We start from the raw sequence: 16,219 nt of genomic DNA on the forward strand, positions 1-16,219 counted from the left end.
GTAATTAACACAACATTGTAAATCAACTATACTTCAATTTTTAAAAAGAGAGAAAATACAAGCATACAAACTACAAAGCCCAATTAATTTTAAAAGAAATCTAAAGTATAGATTAAACTTTATCTGTTGTAAACCATATCAGCTAAATAATATGCCAAAGAAATTGTAAGCAAGCTTCATTTGGCATTAATCAAGTTTACTTTTACACTGGTATTAAATTCAGCAATCTGGTCCTGCCCTAATAACCTAACCAAAGTGAGTAAAAAATAATCTTAATTCCTGAATGCACTGTTACAGAAATAAACTACCAAAATACGTAATGATGTATACTCTGCATGATATGATGATAAGAAAAGTCTCCTAAAATATAACACCATTCCTTGGTGTTAGTTGTTGTGACCAAATAAAGTCTAATTTTTTCCAAAATAATTCAAATAACATAAATTTCTGTTTAATATGAAAAATATATATACTTTTATTGTGTAATATTTGATATGTACAAAAACTATATATAGGGGCTTCCCTGGTGGTGCAGTGGTTGAGTCTGCCTGCCGATGCAGGGGACACAGGTTCATGCCCCGGTCCGGGAGGATCCCACATGCCGCGGAGCAGCTGGGCCCGTGAGCCATGGCCGTTGAGCCTGTGTGTCCAGAGCCTGTGCTCCGCTACGGGAGAGGCCACAACAGTGAGAGGCCCGCGCACCACAAAAAAAAAGAAACAAACAAAAAAACTATATATAGTATAGGTGCAATCAAAATACTAAAACAAACATTTGTGAATATACTACCCATTTACAGCCACTTTTCTTTTCTTTTTCTTTTTCTGGCTGCACCATGTACCTTGCTTCCCGATCAGGTATCAAACCCAGGCCCCAGCAGTGGAAGCACGGAGTCCTAATCACTGGACCACCAGGGAATTCCCTACAGCCACTTTTCAACATTTACAAAATTATTTACTTATTAAGGAAAAAATAATATAATCATGTAGAAGACACTATTGTAAATATCATCTCCTTACCTGATATTCATGAATCTCCAAATGAATTTCATAGATATTCAGCAAAAACAGCAGCAGATAACCAAAGATAACCACATGTCCCAAACCCTTATCTTAGGCTCTTAAACAGACTGAGGGCACTTCAGTTGGGAAGTATGGGAAAGAATGGAGGTGGGAACAAAAAGTTAAAAGAAGGATCTTCTGCTTTGTAGAGGGAGCTTAAGGTCTGAGTTTTACAAAATAGCTCAGTATTGAGGTTTATACTAATCTATATGGTATTCTAACTGCTTCCTAAAAGTCTTCATTGGCCAATCAGACTACAAGTAACCTGAAAACAGGCACTGTAGTCCTTATTTCATCTGCACGTCATCACACATAAGGCATACAATAAACAGTTAAATAAATATTTGCAAGGTGACTTTTAAGCTTTAATTCGCCTTAGCAGTATTCACAAGTCCCTACATCAACACTCTTGTACCTAACTGGGAGCCTACAGCAATAGGGGCACAGTCTTTGATTCTGTGTAGTGGGCCAGCTAACTCATGGTCTTCCTTTCTACACAGCTCTCTTCAGAGGCAAAGACTCTAAGAATCTATCCAGAGCAGTAAGATGGGGGAAAAAAGAGAAGGAAAGAAAAGAACGCATAAAGGTCAGAAAAAAGCATAAGGGTTGGAAAGAAAGAAAGAAAAATAAACAGGTTATCATTCATAGATACGTGGTCTAGATAAAAATTCCAAAAAGAACCTATGACAGGGACTTCTCTGGTGGTCCAGTGGGTAAGACTCCAAGCTCCCAATGCAGGGACCCCAGGTTCAATCCCTAGTTGGGGACTAGATCCCGTATGCATGCCGCAACTGAGAGTCCGCATGCTGCAACGAAGAAGTCCACATGCTGCGACTAATAAGTCCACATGCCACAACTAAGAGTCTGCATGCTGCAATTAAGAAGTCCGCAGGCCACAACTAAAGATCCCATGTGCGGCAACGAAGATCCCACGTGCCGCAACTAAGACCTGGCGCAACCAAATCAGTCAATCAATCAATCAATATTATTAAAAAAAGAACCTATGACAAATTACTGGTGGCAGAACTAAGAGTTAATAAGCATTGTTGATAATATTCAAATGCAAATATCAACATTTTAGATACCAGCAATAAAAAATTAGAAAATAAATTTAGAAAAGATACCATGTACAATGACAACAAAACTATACGGGACTTAGGAATGAAGATATATAAGACCTCTATGGAGAAAACTATAAAAAACTATGAAAGACATAAAAAACTTAAGTAAATGAAGAGCCATATGATGTTTGTAGATGGAAACATTAATATTATGAAGATATAAATTCTCCCACAAGCTGACCTAAAAATGCAAAGCAATAATCAAAATCCCAAGAGGGGCTTTCATGAAACTTGACAAGCTGTCCTAAACTTCACATGGAAGAGCAAAGGGCTAAAAATAGCCAAAGGAATCACAGTGGGGACTTCCCCGGTGGTGCAGTGGTTAAGAATCCACCTGCCAATGCAGAAGATACAGGTTCAACCCCTGGTCCCGGAAGATCCCACCTGCGGCAGAGCAACTAAGCCCATGCACCACAACTATAGGGCCTGCACTCTAGAGCCCACGAGCCACAACTACTGAGCCCGTGTGCTGCAACTACTGAAGCTCGTGCACCTAAAGCCCATGCTCCGCAACAAGAGAAGCCACCTCAATGAGAAGCCCACATACTGCAACAGACCCAATGCAGCCAAAAATAAATTAATTAATTAAAATTAAAGAACTTAAAAAAAAAGAACACAGTGAATGGACTCACCCCGTCAGGTGTCAAGACTCATTATAAAATTTTATAAAGCTACAGTAATTAAGACACTAGAAACCAATGCAGAAACAGACAAACAGAGCAAAACAGAGAGTCCAGAAAAGACACACATATAAGACAACTTGACATATGACAGGGGGCATTTCAAATCAGTAAGAACAGGATACATCATTCAGTGAATGGTATTGAGGCAACTAGTTATCCAAATGTTTTTTTTTTGTTAAAAAAAAAAGAGTAATAATATACATTTAAAAAATCAGCTCCTGACTGCTTCCACAAAAGGCAGAAACAAATGATTCAAAGCATGTTGAATTACACAAAGGAAGAGCATCAGCAAAGAAATGGCAAAAGAAAAACACTGAAAATTTACTAAAAACCTGGAGTTGATTATAAAACTAAAATCTTAGAGAAGAATTTCAGTTTTGGAAGAGACCTAGTCTGGCTAGAATATATGTGAAACAGTAAAACAAATAGGTCAGAAAAGTGGTCTGAGAACCTGGGAGTGACAAGATGAGAGCTCTGCATCACGAAGATAACTCCAGAAACAAGGTACAGATTTACCAGTGGGGAGAGAGACTGGAGGTAGGAACCTTATTAGGAGATTATTAAATCCCAGCAAAATACAATGAGGGTGCAGAGAAATGGGAACAAACGACAGCTATATTATGGAGGCAGAATTACTGGATGTGCTGGCAAAAAGTACATCCACTATCATTTTTTGTTTTCCTCCTATGCATATGGCAAGACCAAGGATCAAGTAAAGTCAAAAATCTTAGCTATATCTGAAATAAATACTTCCACAAAGTATTTGTCCTTCAGATGGCAGTTTTCTTTTCTAATGCAGAGAAAAAGTAGATTTATAAAGAGCATCTTTTTTTACTTTCCCAAATAACTTTGAACATGGCTTAAATACCTTGTTTCAGGAAATGCAAACTTATGTTACTACTAAAATATGAGAAAAATAAATTTCCAGAGACAAATAAATGCTGTCTGGAGCATAACTGAACAATATCACTGTAAAACAAGTTATGAACATGTGATAGCATCTACCTGTAACCATGTGTTTTTTTAAAATAAGAGCCTATTCAAAAACATTTATTCAGAGAACTAATTACAAAGAAATAAAATTTCCATCAGTATCAGAAAGAACACACACTTTGAAAAGATACCACATGTAACATAAAAGTCCAGAGTACTGGAAATGAGTTCATTTCTGCCACAACCAACAACATGATTGAACTGAAAGTGCAATAATTAAAAGAACAACCAGGACACAAAATTCATATTTTAAGATTAATCTTCTAACAGGTTAAGAAAGAGTCAAATGTGGGCTTCCCTGGTGGCGCAGTGGTTGGGAGTCCACCTGCCAATGCGGGGGACACGGGTTCGAGCCCTGGTCCGGGAAGATCCCACATGCCACGGAGCAACAAACCCGTGAGCCACAACTACTGAGCCTGCAATCTAGAGCCCGTGAGCCACAACTACTGAGGCCGTGTGCCACAGCTACTGAAGCCTGCACACCTAGAGCCAAAAATAAATAAATAAATTTTAAAAAAGAAAGAGTCAAATGTATAAATTGGACAGGAATACATACAGGGATGATAAGTCAATGGCATTTAATCTTATTGCCTGTTTCATAGGGCAAATATGATCAAATACTGGAAATTTCATAGGAGTCAAACTAAAAGAACTTCAAAGAAAATGATAAGTACACAATTCAGGAGAGTGTCTGCCACTTGAGTGGACAGAGTGATATGAGTGCAAGATCGGTTAGGTGGATTCTGTGGTGATAAACCATGTTTTTTGTTTTTGTTTTTGTTTCGATACACGGGCCTCTCACTGTTGTGGCCTCTCCTGTTGCAGAGCACAGGCTCTGGACGCGCAGGCTCAGCGGCCATGGCTCACGGGCCCAGCCGCTCCACGGGATGTGGGATCTTCCCGGACCGGGGCACGAACCCATGTCCCCTGCATCGGCAGGCGGACTCTCAACCACTGCGCCACCAGGGAAGCCCAACCATGTATTTTTTAAACAATCTTAGAACAGGCCTCATAAAAATGCCAGAATATATAGGAATGGATAACAAGTGTTTACCATGTACCTATGCTAAAATACGATATACATGTTATCTCATTTCATCTTCACAATTCTATGAAGCTGATCCTAATATAGTCCTCTGGCTTACAGATGAAGAATATGAGTCTAAGAAAGGTCAAGGCTTCCTTAGGTTTCATAGCTAGTAAAAGTGGTAGAGCCAGTATTTGAACCCATGTTTGTTTAACTCCAAAGCCCATGTTCTTAACCACTAAGCTATACTGTTTACAACTGAAAACATAGTGCAGTCTTTTGGTTGAATCTTCAAAAATTATCAGTACAATAACAAAATTATCATTTAACAATTATAATTTAACAACTATCTGAAAAACAGAAACTACAAATAAATGTAACACTTCTACCTGCTGTTAGCTAGAAGAAATTGCACACAAATGGAACTGTACAGTAATATTATTTCAAGTCTCTGTGCATACCCTCCTGACTCTGTCTCACTCTGAGTTACAGTAGCAGGTGTATACGAAACACGCCAGAAAAAGAGTGGTGACCTAAATTTAACTCCCAGTGCTACGAACAGCACAGAAGGGCAGTTATGAGTCGCAGGCGTCCCACATGCAGATAAAATGTGCTGCCCTCTAGTGACTTCAACACCTTGCATTTAACAATAAGTGGTCTCTTGTAAGTGAAGGGAAATGATTGTTTTTTTTAAATTAGAGAACTAAAATCTTTATTTTATTTAATAATCAGAAGAACAGAGCAAATAACTTTTGTTTAAGCCAGAAGTAAACTTTTTGGTGTGTAAGAGCAAATACAGAACTATACCCAATAATGATTCATTAATTCAAAATGATTAAGGAAATATCAGTACAGAACATGACAAAGGTGAATTAGAGAATACAGGGTGGTTACATTTTATACAAGGAATTCATGCCTTAAAACGTAATTCAAACCCTGCCTAATTCAAAGCTACTTTGCTATAGGAATAAATGTAAAGAAATGCTGACATACAACTATTGTACTATATTCCTTTTCTCAAGCATAGTTTCAAAGCACAATAAATGACTATAATACGGTCTGTTTTTAAGAATGTTTTAAAAACACTAAGTATTGGTAGTAAAGTTTTTTGTATCACTATCACTTCCTTCCCAGATATCAAAAATATTTCCTATTTCAACACAGATGATAACTTGGCTTAGGGGTGAATTAGAGTTGTGATTTTAGAGCCATGTTGCCAGAGGTTTTTTTCATTTTTTAAATAAAAGGGCTCCTGCTTCAATTCCGCTCTTTTATTTTCTTAGCATTAGTTCCAATATTTCCAGGATGCTCTGTACTAAATTAACAGCATGAGTGTCAGCAGTTATTTGAGCTTCTTTATCACATTTAATTTAATGACCACTTGGATGATTATATTATAGAATATAAAAAACATTCTAAAGTTAACAATAAAAGTAAAATTAACAGCACAATTATCACCAAAACCATTTGCATAAGTTCCCATGCATGTAACCAATAGTATAGTTCACTGGATATTGACATAGGATACTCAGTATTTCTGGTTACCAGCTGAAGTGGCACCACCTTGGGTAAACAAAATTTGTAATTCACCATGTCCATGAGCTTTGAAACTAAGAGATTCTTAATGAATTAAAAAAAAATTTTTTTGACACTTGCATTATTTAAAATTTTTAGTATGAAGTGCTATTTTGCACTTTTTCAAATCACAAAAAATTACTTAAAATTAGCTTAACAGAATCACACTGTATTTTTAACAGCTTTATTGAAGTATAATTTACGAACCATAAAACTTCCCCATTTTAAGTGTACAATTCAATGAATTTTAGTAAATGTATAGAGTTGTGCAACTATCACCGCAATCCAGTGTTAGAATCATACATTTTTAAAACTCTGTTATTAACTTCACCTACCTAAACTAACCAAATAACTCACAATACTGACAAGTCAAAAGTATTTTTGGATCTGCTAAAGAGGATCAATATAATTTACTTTCAACAAATACACTGTTATCAAAAAAGAAAAACTTTAAGACGATTTTAAACATACTAAAAGAATCATGCTGAGGAGGATTTAAACTGTCCTCCTATAGTCCACAATGTTAACTTGGCAAACTACTTACTACTTACTATAAACAGTACAAATGAATGTAAAATTAAGTAGAGCCCCCGTTTATATTTTGAATTCCAAAATTAGAGAAATAAGTTTTGCTGAGGCTCTTATAGTCAATAAAACCTGACACATGTGCCTTTCAAAACTAAAATGATTTATTTATTTGCAAGTGAGTGTAAAACCAGCCATGAATATTTGATGGCAAATACCTATCTACAAAACAGCTCAGCAATGACAATATTTCCAAATAATGTGAATTGATATTAAATCTTTTTCAAAAAAATTTCATATAATATTTTCTTAAATTAACTAGTTAAGTACATAAATACACACATATTTTGGCATGATACATAATAAAGTATCCCATGATCTCTTTATGATCAAGATGAAAAAAATATGAAAGTAGAAACAGTTGAATTTATAGCTTATTGCACAAGTTGCTAAGGCTACTTGAAAGTCATGCCTCAGATCTTTGACTCTGGCCCTGTCCACTTTAAAATATGGTATTGTGATAAAATAAGTAATATATATTTATCATGGTTCCTGGCACAGAGCTTCTAAAACTCTTGAAATTTCCTGAGCGATGGGGGTGAGAGGAGTATCTTCTGCTATTCATAATAAGCCCCTTTCAACTATACCTGAGTTTATGTTGATGAGGTGACTCTTGGAGGATGGGGGGTGGTTGCCAAGGGAACAAACCCTCTGATTAGAAAGTTGGAACTTTCAACTCCAACCCTGACCCCTGAAGGGAGAGAGGCTGGAGATTAAGTTAATCACCAACAGCCAAAGATTTAATCAATCATGCCTACATAATGGAATCTCCATAAGAACACCAAACTGTAGGGTTTAGAGAGCTCCAGGTTGGTGAACACATCCCGGTGCAGGGAGAATGTTGTGTCTGGACGGGGTATGAAAGTTCTACACCCATTCCCCATACCATGCCCTATACACCTCTTCCATTTGACTGTTGCTAAGCTATATCTTTCATAATAAACCAGTAATAGTAAGAAAAGTGTTTCCCGGAATTCTGTGAGCCGTTCTAGTAAATTATGAAGCCCAAGGAGGGAGTGGTGGGAACCTCTGATTTACAGACAGTTGGTCAGAAGCGTGGGAGGCCTGGATTTGCGACTGGCATATGAGGGGGGGCAGCCTTGTGAGATGAGCCCTTTACCTGTGGAATCTGTGCTAACTCTGGGTAATTAGTGCCCAAATTGAATTAAATTGCAGGATACCCAGTTGGTATCCAAAGAGAACCAGAGAATTGCTTGGTGTGGAAAATCCACTCATTTGTTGTCAGAAATTGTAAGTAGAGGGAAATAAGTTTTCCTTTAAGCATTTTTTGCTAATGGTTTCAATGAAAGCATTGATGAACAAATAGACCAAACTGAACAAACTAGAAAGTGATAGAAAGCTAAAAGGGATGTCAAATCAAAATCTAAAACTATCTTAATTCAGAATGATGACTGAGAAATGACAATTTAGTAGGAATAATAAACATAACATCTAAACCTTGGGTCCAAAAACACAACTGCACAGGAACAAATGAAGGAAGATGTGGCTTAATAATAACATCTAACAGTAACAACAAAGAACTTAAAAGTTTTAGTTAACCATTAGCTCTACATTAGCAATGTTACAAGTTAATGTAGTCCTTAGGCTCTGTAATTATAATGTCCAGAATTTCTAGTTCAAGATGACAGAGCACAAGCATCTACTTCTCCAGACTTCCCTGGTGGTCCAGTGGTTAAGACTCCACGTTCTTAACTCAATGCAGGGGGCCCGGGTTCAACCCCTGGTTGGGGAACTAAGATCCCACATACCGCAACTAAGCCCGTGCACCACAACTATTGAGCCCGCACGCTGCAACTAGAGAAATCCTCGCACTGCAATTAGAGAAGCCTGTGTGCCGCAATGAAGACCCAGCACAGGCAAAATAAATAAATTAATTAATTAAATTAAAAAAAAAAAAAAGCATCTACTTCTCCTTCCTAAAGGCCCATTAAAAATGACAGGAGGAGGGAATTCCCTGGCAGTCCAGTGGTTAGGACTCCGCACTTTCACTGCCGAGGGCATGGGTTCAATCAAGCCACGTGGAGTGGCCCCCCAAAAAAAAAAATGGCAGGAAGAAAATAACTGCCTCACTGGAACACATGGAAAAGGTATCACCAGACCAGAAATTTTATCTTTTTTTTTTTTTTTTTTTTTTTTTTGTGGTACGCGGGCCTCTCACTGTTGTGGCCTCTCCCGTTGCGGAGCACAGGCTCCGGACGCGCAGGCTCAGCGGCCATGGCTCACGGGCCCAGCCGCTCCGCAGCACGTGGGATCTTCTCGGACCGGGACACGAACCTGCGTCCCCTGCATCGGCAGGCAGACTCCCAACCACCGCGCCACCAGGGAAGCCCCAGACCAGAAATTTTAAAGAATACCTTGAAATTGGCCAAGGTAGGATCAGGTAGGTCCTATCAAACCACAGCCTAATATCCTAGAGGTAAAAATGATTGTCTTCCTCAGAGAGTTCCAAACTCCAGCCTCATAAATATTGTTACCCTGTTCCCTAGACTTTTTATTTGTTAATATAATTTAATTCTCATAATTACTTTGTTAAATAGGTACTACATGCCCATTTTTCAGATGAGGAAGCTGAGGCTTAGACAAGTTACATAATCATACAGCTAATAAATGGTGAAGACAGAATTTGAACCCAGTTAGTCTGAATCTTGAGTTTGTATTTTTAGCTATTATGCAGATATAGGCCAAAAGGTAATCCACTAGAATAACTCATTAAAGTGCTACACTAAATTCAGCTGGCACAGTTGGGCCCTCTCCCCCTATTCCCTCAGGTAAATACAGCAGTTCACGTCTTCAGTTCCTGGATTAAACCTTGATAAATCCCTTCTATAAAACACGTGAGAGACTTCCCTGGTGGTCCAGTGGTTAAGAATCTGCCTTCCAATGCAGGGGACGCAGGTTTGATCCCTGGTTGGGGAACTAAGATCACACATGCCATGGGGCAACTAAGCCTGTGCACTCTAGAGCCCGCACGCCACAACTAGAGAGCCCATGTGCTGCAGATACCGATCCCGCGCTCTGAAGGCCACGTGCCGCAACAAAAGATCCCACATGCTGCAACGAAGATCCCACATGCTGCAACTAAGACCCGACGCAGCCAAATAAATAAATATTTTTAAAAAATAAAATGCGCGAAGTCTGTCTAGACTGCATAGAGGGCCTGAGAGAGGAGGAAAGATGCATGAGTTCATTGCAGATCCCCAGATAGATGTGGAGGAAGAAAAAATTTAAAGGAAAGGAAGATCCACACTAAATAAATGATACCACCACCAGAAATAAGGTTCCTTACTTCAGCAGCTGTGGGGATTCCAGACTACCTGCTCCAAGACATTTCTTACAGGGAACTTTGCCACAAAGAGTTCACAGCCAATCCTCCCATTCAAAGAACATGTCTGTCTTCTAAGTGGTGAGGCAATACAGCATGGTGGTTTATGGACTCCAAAGCCAGCCGCCTGGGCCCAAATCTAAGTTCTGTCACTTAATAGCTATGTAACTCTGGGGAAGTGATTTAATACCTCTGTACCTCTCTCCCTGTCTGAAAAATGAGGATAACTATACTTACCTCATAAAAGTTGTAAGGATTAAGTGACATAATTTTTACTTAGAATTGTGCCTGACTCAGAGAAGAAACTATGGGCCTTACTTAGCAAAGGCCCTGGAACATGGTGACATGCAAACAATGGTAGCTGTCAAATATTAAGTCCAGGGGGAAAGGCGATAAATTAGATGACTTCTAAAAAATCTTCCAACCTTGAAAACCTATCAAATCCTTAGGAGAAAAAAAATTTGATTTTATCAAATAAGACAAAGCAAATTTCAAAACAATAAAGTATTCACTGAAGTCAGATCAATAAGGGGTGGTTTAAATTCACCCCTGAGCCTCTGAAGGCATTTGTTAACCTCTCTTTATTTATGACTACTAATTGTAAGTTGCCTCTCATTAATATACATTAAATGTGTAAAATGAATTTGGATTTAGAGAATGAGGAGAGTTAACTGACTTCTAAGCAATTTTGATTAATATCAAATCACAGATATAACAGAACTACTTCCCTTCTAGAGTCCTGGCCATAGATTCAGCTCTTTGAATCCAGAAGTTCCAAAATGGAAACTTGCGATATAGAAGAACATCCAAATAATTCCCAAGAAGGAACAAAATATAACACCTTCATGTCAACTGGAATCTCCAGGGCAATAACAGGCCAAGGTACTGCTAGGCTGCAGGGAAAAGCCAGCCAGCCTAGTAGCCACTGACAGCTCAGGTTAAGACATGGGTGGGGTCAGGAATTTATTACAAACCTAAGCTAACCAAATGGATAGATTGATTATGAGTCCCACTCTAGAAATTCTACCCATTTAGAGTTCCAAATTAACAACAATTTCCTCAGAAACAACTTGAAGGCCCCAGAAATTAAGCCATTTTCCCAGGGGTCTCCTTGTCCAGATGCAATGTAAACCCAAAGCAGACCCTCTGGGCAATACCCAAAAAACCTTTATTACCTAATAAACTGAAGAAATCAGAGATGGATTCCACCAACTTCTATGGACAGTAGAAAAAAGAAACTTTGGGCATGCCAAACAGAACGAAATTTGAGATGCATATTAGAAGACTAACAAGTACAAGAACTACACATCTACATGATCCTTATCATGAGGCTAGACAGAAACTGCAAGCAGAAGATTACAACAGTGAGGGCAAAGCCTCCATTCCTAGAATAAAAGAATAAAAGTCTCAGGCCCTCTTCCTCTTCCTTCCTTATATTTATAATTTTTTCCTACTTCTTTTTCTCTGTGGCTTTCCTTGCTACTTAACCACTTTGCTATCTCTTCTAGTTGTTCCATTCCCATTTTTACATTTGACTTCTTTTAAAAATGCTTCGGTGGCGGGGAGGAATTAGGAGATTGGGATTGACACATATACACTATTGATACTATGTATAAAATAGATAAGTAATGAGAACATACTGTATAGCACAGGGCACTCTACTTAATGCACTGAGGTGACCTAAAGGGAAAGGAAATCCAAAACAGAGGGGATATATGTATAGCCGATTCATTTTTGCTGTACAGTAGAAACTAACACAACATTGTAAAGCAATTATACTCCAGTAAAAATTCATTTACATAAATGCTTCTCTCTGTTCTTTTTCCTACTTACTATCATAAATGCCATTCTAATAAGTTATAAAAGAAATTGTGTAAAAAAATATGTAAATAGAAACCTTTGACAAATTCTATTTGTTGACATGAATACTGTCTACTTTTCTTCTGGCCTGAATCTCCATGTCAAAATATTATACCTATGCCAAAAGCAGAGAAACTTTTAAAAAACTATTCATTCAAGTCTAATGAATAATTTTTGGTGACAGTAACAGGATGAAAAAGCAAAGACCGAAATTAATGCAGAGGTTTCACATAACCCTCACTGTAACATATAGACAGAAATTCATAATTCTAATACAAGTGAAATCTTTTACCTAAATTCAAAATATATAAATATGTAAACATCTCAAAATGCAGCCACTTTCAGTACTTCATGTTCAGAACTAAATGTGGAAAAACTTAACAAGCCTTAACAATTTTTCTTTATTAGAAAACAAAAATCCTCCTCAAATAAAAAAATTTAAATTACTTTTAACAAAAAAAATATATAATGTAATTTTATTTTATTTCATTCTTTGGATGATGTACTGAAGTCAAGGAAGCTCTTTTTTGGCCATGCTGGGCAGCTTCCAGGATCTCAGTTCACCAACCAGCCCAGGCCATCACAGTGAAAGCCCAGGATCCTAACCACTAAGCCACCAGGGAACTCCCGGAAGCAAAATTTAATCATTCTTTCCTTGGAAGACTTCACTTAAGAAGTCTTTTCAAAGTTCTTTTTTCTTTAAAGTAGGAAACAAAGGTAATGGTATATATTGACGTATGTGTTGACTACTTACATCAAAATGTAGCCTGCAACTGAAACTGCGTCAAGAAATAGAGTGACTTAAAATACTTTAAATGTAAGTCATGAGCTACATGCCTGTTTCTGAAGTAGTGTGTCTCTGTCCCATTTTTATATTATTATTTTTTTCCTCCCTCTAACACTTTAACTGGGATTCTTTCACTTAGAATGTAATTTTAAAATAACGTTACAATCCTATCTATAGTAAGTACTTGAATTTATGTCAATAAGTTCACTTGAAAAGTTAAACTGAAAGAAAAAACCAATAAATATGATAGTACTCTTTTTCTCTTGGCTATTTTCTAAAAAGTATGTAACCATATTAATATACTTAAGCCAATAATTCCAAGAATAGAAAAGAATAAAATCACACATTTCATAAAAACCATATAAAATAACCACCTTACCCATATCATTAGCAAGGGAATTAGGATCAGATGCCCCTAGAGTAGCTTCAAACTCCTCTTGGAGACGATATGCTCTTTGCAGCAGAGCTTCAAGTTTATGGATAAATTCAGTACTAATAATATCCTATAAGGAGAGAAAAAGTACACACAGCAAATATTAGATTCTAATGTTAAAATTCTAAACACTTTCCACTTTTAAATGAAAGGCAGAAAAGTGAGGGATATAAAAAAATACTGTTGGGTGGTGAGAATACTGTGATAGAAGTCAGGAGGCCAGAGTTCTAGCTATGCCTCAGATAAAATCATCTCCATTTCATAATCCGTAAAATTAAGCAGTTGGACTAGATCTCAAAGTAAGGTTCTCAAAGTAAGGTCCCTGAACCAGCAGCATCAGTATTACCTGGGAACTTGTTAGAATTGCAAATTAGAAATGAATTAGAAACCCTAAAGGTGGGACCCCCAAATCTATTTTTCAGCAAGCCTTTCAGAGGCTTCTGATGCATGCTCAAATTTGAGAATCACTAACCTAGATGAGTCTAGCTCTAACTCTGTGTGATTTTTATGTATATAATGGCACTTAATTAAACCCAAAGCACAAAACAGACTTTTAAAAATCATATTTGCTTAATTCTTTATTTTCTTGAAAAATCAGGAAACAATGATAAATTGCAAATTTGGGGTTTAACAACTAACCGAACAGGAAAAGCCCAGTAAGAAATATCCCCACACAATCCCAAGGAAGAAAAAAAAAAGTTCTATTAAATGCCACAGAAATCAAATACACTGAATCAACATTAAAAATAGTTCAACTGTTCCAATATTATGAAGACCACTCCCAAATAAATCATTCTTACATCTATACTTTCTTCTGCAATGGCATCTCCCGCACCCAATTTAATGGAACTACAGGCTTCGTCTTCAGCCTGTCTATTTCGAAAGGTTAGAGCTTGTTCCCATCGACGCAATGCCTCTTCAAACAATTCCATACCTAAAAATTGAGAACAGAACAATTTTATTTTATTTTTTTTCTGGCCGTGCCACATGGCTTGCAGGATCCTAGTTCCCCAACCAGGGACTGAACCCAGGCCCCCGCAGTGAAAGTGCTGAGTCCTAACCACTGGACTGCCTGTGATCTCCCAAGAACAGAGCAATTTTATTAATTTTTAAAAGTTTTTAAGTTTATTTGGTTGCATTGGGTCTTTGCTGCTGCACGCAGGCTTTCTCTAGTTGCATCAAGCGGGGACGACTCTTTGTTGCAGTGCACAGGCTTCTCATTGCAGTGCTTTCTCTTGCTGCAGAGCTCGGGCTTTAGGCACGCTGGCTTCAGTAGCTGTGGCTTATGGGCTCTCGAGCGCAGGCTCAGTAGTTGTGGTACATGGGCTTAGTTGCTCCGCAGCATGTGGGATCTTCCCAGACCAGGGATTGAACCCACGACCCCTGTATTGGCAGGCAGATTCTTAACCACTGCGCCACCAGGGAAGTCCCAAGAACAGAACAATTTTAAATAAGTGAAATCAATACCAAAATCATTTTCAGTCTAAAGTGTTTTTCACACAGTTAGCACCAATGGCACAGTGTGACTGTAATTTTGGCACTAAAGAATAAAATTTATGCTCACATCATTTCTTTGCAGAATCTTAATATCCCAATACATTCCAGGTCTACAGATGTAGTCAACCAACAATAAGAGAGAAATGACTAATATGTTTTCCCTTTTTAAAATATGTAACTCAAAGGTATACGGTGCTTGGAAATTTTCTAAAAAAAATCATGAATTCATCAAAAGTCCTAACAATAATGGCTAATTTTTATAGTCACATAACTATCTTTCAAAATATCCCCCTAAATGAAATAGAAAACTGATGGGCAAATAGAAGAAACTAGTTGATAAGAAACTATCAGGTTTACAAGAGGTTCTCAGAAGGAGAGAGTAAAGCTAAGAAGAAAGATAACAGCACAGAGGTCCAGAATAAAGTCTTTTCTATCCTTTTTCCACCAAAAGGTGTCTTAGACCACCTTGACACCAACGTGCTGATTTGGATGGATAAAGTGCTGGGCCAGAGTTAAAAATATACAAGAAAAACCAATAAAGGGTTACAATCTGAGTAGGAATTTCATATCCCTCCTTATAGAAAGCTTTTGTAGGAAAATAGGTGAATATGTGCCTCTTTTTCTCCAAATTAAAAAAAAAAAAGGCTTACCAAAATAATTATGCACTTCAGGCCACAACAGTGAGAGGCCCATGTACCGCAAAAAAAAAAAAATAATAATAATAATAATTATGCACTTCAAACAAAACCAAAATATTTCAAAACCTCAATTTTTCTAGACATATAAAAGTAAAAGATCTTTAAAAGCTGCTTAAGAATCTGACCAAGTCATTCTGAAGATGTTTTTAAGATATGGTAGCTAGAGAATACCTGTCCTCGAAAATCATTTCTTCAGTTATCTGGAGAACCTACAGCTCTAAACAAATAAGATGTTCTTTAAATGAAATGTAGGCCTTAAATTGTTTAATTTTCTGTAGCAAAGAATCATTGTCTGGATCTTCCTTCTAAAAAATTTACTCACTTAAAAGACTTCCTTTTTCCAAGCTATACAATTCTAATTCCTTCATCCTCCTCTCACTCCATCCACTCTCTATCCTTCTGATTATTTTGGCTAAATATAAGGAAGAATTATCTAACAGCAGAGTTGTCCAAAGATAAAAGTTACCTCTCAGGAAGTACTGTGTCTCACTTGACTGCAGAACGTGGCCCAAACTGTCACACATCAGCAGTTTTGTAACAGGAATTCAAACATGTTAC

At 37.4% G+C, this 16,219-nt stretch overlaps 1 protein-coding gene across 3 annotated transcripts in view; it reads right to left on the reverse strand.

Annotated features, from left to right (window-relative positions):
- Positions 1–16,219, reverse strand: part of MIGA1 (mitoguardin 1) — a 91,368-nt gene that overhangs the window by 43,620 nt on the left and 31,529 nt on the right. For all 3 annotated transcript variants that reach the window (XM_029229995.1, XM_029229994.1, XM_029229996.1), the window contains exons 6-7: positions 14,267–14,400; positions 13,413–13,536 (exon numbers count right to left, since the gene is read on the reverse strand). In XM_029229995.1, coding sequence (XP_029085828.1) covers positions 13,413–13,536; positions 14,267–14,400 — 258 coding nt within the window. The remainder of the gene's footprint in view (positions 1–13,412; positions 13,537–14,266; positions 14,401–16,219) is intronic.

Source organism: Monodon monoceros, unplaced genomic scaffold (genome assembly GCF_005190385.1).
Source record: "Monodon monoceros isolate NGI ecotype Baffin Bay Population unplaced genomic scaffold, NGI_Narwhal_1 Super_Scaffold_18, whole genome shotgun sequence".
Lineage (NCBI taxonomy): Eukaryota > Metazoa > Chordata > Mammalia > Artiodactyla > Monodontidae > Monodon > Monodon monoceros.